This window comes from Glycine max, chromosome 16 (genome assembly GCF_000004515.6).
Source record: "Glycine max cultivar Williams 82 chromosome 16, Glycine_max_v4.0, whole genome shotgun sequence".
NCBI lineage: Eukaryota > Viridiplantae > Streptophyta > Magnoliopsida > Fabales > Fabaceae > Glycine > Glycine max.
The window spans coordinates 32,842,718-32,849,893 of record NC_038252.2 but is presented as its reverse complement, the minus strand read 5'-3'; the positions used below and the strand labels follow the sequence as shown (position 1 = coordinate 32,849,893).

The 7,176-nt window shown below is 25.6% G+C and overlaps 1 protein-coding gene across 1 annotated transcript; it reads left to right on the top strand.

Annotated features, from left to right (window-relative positions):
* Positions 1-3,957: 3,957 nt before the first annotated feature.
* LOC100804258 (WAT1-related protein At1g43650) lies at positions 3,958-5,525 on the top strand. The gene is made up of 4 exons (XM_006599430.4): positions 3,958-4,254; positions 4,369-4,431; positions 4,576-4,692; positions 4,780-5,525. The coding sequence occupies exons 1-4, from the start codon at positions 4,052-4,054 to the stop codon at positions 5,075-5,077; spliced, it is 681 nt and encodes a 226-aa protein (XP_006599493.1). The 5' UTR covers positions 3,958-4,051; the 3' UTR covers positions 5,078-5,525.
* Positions 5,526-7,176: the final 1,651 nt, after the last annotated feature.

Genomic DNA, 7,176 nt, shown 5'->3' with positions numbered 1-7,176 from the left:
TAAACCACAAAATTAGTATATGGTAATTCTGTTTCTTAACTTTTATAATAAATATTTTAAAAATTATACTAGAAAAAATATATAATTTGTTAGAGAGTATACAAAAAATACATTAAAAATATTTGCCTATTAAATTTATATTTTTATATTAAAATTATATTTGGCAAAACTAGCTCAAAAGCTAATTAGAAGTTAGAAAATTAGTTGATAAATGAAAGTTAAAAGTTAACTTATTGATAAAATTAATTAGTGAAATAGTCAAAAATTATAAAATGTCAGAAAAATAATAAATTTATCATTTATTTAAAATGGAAACTAAGAAATTACACAAATACATCAAGAATAAAAATAAAAAAAAATAAAAAAGGTAAAAGTTAGCATTTAAAAAAAATAAAAACTACTAAAAAAATATATTTACCAAACAATTAAATAAATTTTTTAACTAGTAAAAAGACTTAAATATTAACTTAAATACCTTAAGTAACATAACTTAAAAAAACAAAAACAAAACCTTTATGAAAGGAGTATTTGGTCATTGAAATGTATTATGTCGTCATATTCGTCCCTTATAATTTAGGAAATTCTAACTAAGTATTTAAAATTTGAAGTCATTTCATCAAAATATTAAATGTAATCACTTATTATTATTTTTGTCCTTAATAAATATATGTTAATATTATTACTTAAGTTACATTTTTTTAGAGAAAAAAACTATACACTAATAAAATAAAATATTTTTATAATATAATTTAATCACAAATTATTACGTATGATATTTTTTTATTTTTATAATAACTATTAAAATAATTTATCAATAATAATTTGTAATTAGATTATAGTATATTATTACTATTTTATACTATTAGATTCTGACCTGCCTTTTTTTAAATAAAAAAAAAACTTTAGACTAATGTGATTCACAAAATAATTTTTAAAAAATTATTTAAATTTTCTTTAATTTCATAGATTAATTAGAGTAGTATATACTTGTAGACTTATAGTTACTCGTGAAGGATATGTCCGTTAGCGTTCCAAATGAATTGTCAAAAAGGATCTCAATAGAATAATTGATTAATGATTACCGTCTGTAAGCCAGATTTATTCCTCAGCATATAAAAATTTAGAAGAGTAAAATTCAACTATTTTTTTATTAGTAAAAATTTAATACATATATCAAATTATAATAACTTACAGCATCTTATTCATTAACTAAACTCTCTCAATTAGTAATTCACCCGTTTATACATAATTAGAGTCAATTTTCTAAAAAAATGGTTAAATATTTGTCTCTATTTCACAATTAAAGACCGGTAAGCACTAAAGAGTGAATTTAGTTTCAGATAATGGAAGGCACTAACATATTACAAAATCAGGACTAAAGAGATTATTTAGCCAAAAACAACATATTTCCTTCTAAAGTTTCTTAATTAGTATTTCTAATTATTATGATATTTTTAATTTTTAAATATTATATTATTTTAAATTTTAAAATTTAAATTCTATTTAAATTAATTGTGTGTTTCTCTTTTATAATTTTATAGAATTTTATTTGTCTTCAATTACATTTTTATATTTTATTTAAATTTATAAATACTTCTACAATGTAGTAATTATGTAATAATTAAATTGCATATTGAGACTTCTTTATACTTTTTTCATTGTAAAATATATTATTTAAACTGCAAGTAAATCTTTATTATTAGATTACAAAATTTATGAATGCCTAAATTATTATATTAAACTAATTAAGAATACATTGTTATCAGAATAAAACAACATGATTTAATAGTTAGATTGATACATTTTATTTTCACTAAATGTGTTATGAAATGTATTCCTATGTGTGTATAAACTAAAACAGAAAAAAAATCCCAAACAGATTGTTCTTCATAATTTTTCAAAAACTTAAATATACTTTAGTCACTTTAGTTTAGACTTTGTATAATTATAGTCTCCCAATTTTTTTATCAAAGAAATTAAATATTTTTAAAATCATATAAATATTTTTCTATCTTCTTCTTTTTTGTTAAAAACCCTCAAAATCTTATATTATATTCAAATAAATGGAAATTTATAATATAAAATAACTTAAGTAAAACATTTAGTGAAAATTGTTAAAATTTGAAACATTTAATTTTGAGTGAAATTTAATATTTTGATTGGTGAGTTGTTAATAAGTGAATGTCTGAAATAATTTAAGTGACTTACTTTGAGAGAAATTTTTTTAAAAAAAATTATAAATCTTATGCAAAAAAAGTAATGAAAAAGTTATTATAATAAATTATAAAAAGTAAATTTAAATTCACTTAAAAAATATTAAAGACAAAAAATATCCAAAAACTACCATAAAATAAAATCATTATAAATACATGTAAGTTGGCCTAAGTGAGACTGGATTTGATTCTTTTAAAAAAATTAGGAGTTCAAATCTTGTGAGTGAAAAATGTGATTTGAAATACAATTTTTTTTAAAATAATAGTTAGATTCTCTATAAAATTCAAATTCGTTGAGTTTAAAATCCTAGAAATGTGTGGATTGTTTCTTTACGACTTCTAATAAAAAGAAAGATTGGTTAGACGTGGTTATTCTATTATAAATGGTCCTACGTAAATTCCACAACATCAATCGTTTGCAGTTTACTGTGAGGAACTGAGTATCATCACTTGATATTTGATAAAGTAATATTAAAAAAAAAAGATATAGTTTCAAATATTGTAGTTGTTAAATACGAAATGCACATCGCGTAGCGAGAAAATAAATGGATGATCTTTTGACATTACTTTGTATACGGGAGTTTAATTTTTATGTATAGTTAACTTTTTAAAACATTAAATAATCAATTAATAAAAAATATTATAAATATAATTTTTAAAATAATTATTATCAATTAATAAAATTTTATGTTTGATTTTAATATTTATTACCTGTTAGATTCAAATAATATAATAAACTAATTATCACATTAAGTGATGATATAATAAATTAATAGAATATGTCACATCATCATCAGTTAAGTAATAATGTTATAAAATAATAATAAAGCGTGATATTATTATTTAATGGACCTTGACGGATAAAAGATACTAAAAAACTTCACATACTAAAATAATAAAAAATAAAATTTAAAAAGTAAAATCAAAACGAGTTATCTCCGACGTTCGATACTTAACAAATTGCTTATGTTTAAACGTCATTGCTTAGTTTTTTTTTTTACCGTTGGATTAACTATTGTTTACGAGTAAAAAAATATTTTATTGTTATTTAAGGGTTATTTAAAAAGATAATTTAAAAGCGGTTTAAAATTATATTATTAGAATAAAATATATATGTAAGTTGTTTAATTATGATAGGACATTATTATGATTTTTTTTCTAATTTTTAAAAATAATTAAATCATAAAAGTAAAATTGAAAAGGCCATATTTTCAACAAATAAAAATAGATTTAAACCTTAACTTTATACAGAATAAATGTTCACTAAAATATAAAAACTTACTAAAAACTTCAACTGTTTTGGAACAGTTTATTCCTTACAATAAAGCCTGCTCAAGGATAATAATTTCTCCCTTAAACTTAATTTCAGTGCAAACTAGCATGGCTTTGTTCACGCTTTAAGCTCAAATAACATGGGTTAGAGTTGAAGGTCCCGTTAAGGATAAAACAAGTTGTCAAAGTACTCATAATAGTGAATGATTGGTTGATTAATATCACTTTGTGGCATAGTGCTTGCAAAAAGCTTCCTCTTAATTCTGCAAATAGTAAACATAACAGTAACCATGTTGCTCCCTTTGCTATGCAAAAGTACAATAATAATCTTAGCATGCGCTAGTGAGAGCCTTGCCCTTCTACTGAAAACGATGCTAGTGCCTAGTGCTACAACTTTTCAAACGTATGGGCCAAATTCGTGCCACTTTGGTGTCAAAATATATATAAAGCACAAAGCCAATAAGGAAAAGCATAAAGCCAACAAACAAGCCATATACTGAGTTCAAAAATCTCTATATATTGAACAATTTTCCTTGCTAGGTGGTCACTCAGAGGTAGCAGACAAAATGAAGAGTTTTTTGTTGTGGCGTGTGGCCATTGTGGAAAAAAATAGACCCTATGTTGCAATGTTGTTCATTCAGTTTGTGTATGCTGGAATGGCCTTGCTTTCCAAGGCTGCAATTTCCAAGGGAATGAGCCCTTATGTGTTTGTTGTTTATAGACAAGCCTTTGCATCAGTTGCTCTATCTCCATTTGCTTTCTTTGACAGGTTCTAAAGAGTTTATATTTTACACTTTACACTCATCCCTTGTTAATCCTTTCCATAAGTATGCTTAAAAAATTAATTTGTTTGTTAATTTTTTGCAATTCATTGATTTTGCAGCAAGCAACCAGCTCCTTTGTCATGCAACTTGTTGTGCAAATTGTTTCTAGTTTCCCTTGTTGGGTATGATATGTCCCTTTCCTGACCCCGTTACTTGCTTAACATTGTCAATTCAAAGATTTAAGTTGAAATTTCTAAATGATATACTCCTTGATAGTGACGTGATATCCTAAGTTTTTTGTTTTTTGTATGTGCTTTGATGGATAGGTTAACTGCAAGTTCAAACCTTTACTATGTTTCAATCAACTACACCACTGCAACATTTGCTGCAGCCGCCACAAATACTGTCCCTGCCATTACTTTCATCATGGCTGTTTTAATTAGGTAAAATTAAAAATAACCATCCATTTATTTTTCTGAAGCAGGGTCAAGACCTATAGAGAGAACTGAAATTGGTTTTGGAAATTTCAGGATGGAAAGCATTTCCATAAAACGTGTGCATGGATTGGCCAAGATTTTGGGGTCCGTTCTAAGCCTTGCTGGGGCAATAACATTTGCTTTAGTTAAAGGACCTCACCTGGGTTTCATGAAATGGTATCCAGAAAATCAGAACCATAGTTCTCACCCTTTAACAATTGTGCACTCCAAAGGTGATACTATTAGAGGCTCTCTTTTGATGCTCTCAGGTAACACTGCATGGTCCTTGTGGCTTATCTTGCAGGTAGGTACCTCATTACTCTTTCCCTCATATTATATTAGTATAGAGTAAATTACAGTAATTACTCTCGGGATTTTATGAAGTTATACAAGCTTCTCCTATTTTTATCTAATCTTCCGTTGATTCTCTTTAATTTTTTTAAAAATACACAGACACTTCCTTATACATTACATTAACCCCTTAATTGTTTGGAAAACATTGTATGAAACTCCTCTATAAGAAAACATTTCTCATGTTTAAAAAATGGAGGGAGTTTGTGTAATTTCATGAAATCACTGAAGTGGTCATTTAATTTACTCATTACAAAACAGTACTAGATTTATGATATGATTTATTATTCTTACGTGTACTCTATAAAACAACTTTGTCCTCTTTTAATAACATCTCTCTTCTCTTGTTATGTCTCTTACTAATTTTAGAAATAGATGGGGAAAAGAGTTGTATATATAGAATTTCTCTTCATTTTATTTTTTTATGATAAGCATTTTGCTTCATCTAAATTTTTTCATATATATATATATATATATATATATATATATATATATATATATATATATATATATATATATATATATATATATATATATATATATATATATATATGTAGGCAGCACCCAACAAAATTTCCCCTCACTGCTATACAATGCGTGTTTATCTTCATGCACTCTACTGTTGTGTCTGTTGCTATAGAGAGAAATACACCTTCCAGCATGAGGCTGGATGGGATAGATATACATCTTGTTTCTGTGACGTTTATAGTCTCTAATATTTATATGCATAGACTACACAGCAAATTAAATAGTAACATTACAAATATATTGAAATGTTTTGAAATATAAAATCCTAGTGATTAGTGAATAGCTAGAAAAGTCCAAAAGCTGTAAAATATCCCCCTACAGATGAAAAGCTTTTATTAAGGGAAAAAAAAAATACTATGTATGACATCAACTACTTTGTCCCCTTACTTAGGCACATGTAGAAAAGATTTTGATGTTTTTCCTTTGTTTTTACAAAGTATGTTTTCCACATCTTTAAGGGATTCTTGTACACCTTTAGAAAAAGAGAGAAACAGGGAAATCAAGAAATACAAAGTGATTAATATAATTAATAATATCATGATTCATGAGAATGGAAGAAAAAATATAAAATATATATTAGGGTATAAAAATTTAAATTTTTTTATTAGATGATGCAAGGTCATGATGTTTGGATCAATATCTCTATAAACTCTTAATGAATCAAACAAATTTCATAAGTTAAAATAAACTTATACATCCAACTTGTGAAAAAGTTATGTGAAAAAACTTTTATAAAAAAAGTTTATAAAAGTTAAAAATACATAAGCTTGTGCTTAGTTACACGATGGGTTCTGAGAATCGCATAAAATATATGAATATAATTGGCTGTGTAACATTGTTACTTCAACATCAATAAAAAAAATTAATCAGATTCGTTTTGATGCACCACACACCTAAACACAAGCTAATTTGATTTTAACTTATATACAGAGTTTAATTTATTTCACTATGGGGTAGTTATATTTGGTGGAAGAGTTTATTAGTTCCACTTTGTCGTTTTCTTTTGAACTCTGCATGTTACCTGTTCCCTTGCACAGTGGATGGCATAACTTATAACATCTATCTTGTGCCTTAATATATATTTTTCTTTGGCTGTTAAAAAAAGAGAGTTTAATTTATTTTATTTTCTTAATTTCTTTTCCTCATATGTTCTTAGAGAGAAGTTTACCAAATCATACCTAACATTTATATGAATATAAATAAAAAATGTAGAAAATAATAATGTAAATGAATCACAAATCGGATTATAGTAATTGGTCTACAAAGTTTGATGTCCTAAAGGAAATTAAAACTTTGTGCTCTTTTGCGTACGATAAAGAAGTTATGTTTCTTTACAGAAATTTAGTTGTTTTAATATTGTAGTCTTGATATCCGAAGGAACCATGAAAATTGGTATTGATCTTTACACATAGACCATGATAATCATAGAATTTTGAACTGCTCTAGTTATTCCTCCTTAATGAATTTCCAAGTGCTCCATTTTTAAGAAATAGAGCGTAGTGGAAGTCTGCGTCCAAATGTGGTTGCATTTCTCTTCTAGGGGATAGGGGAATGTCATAGTCACAGCCATAT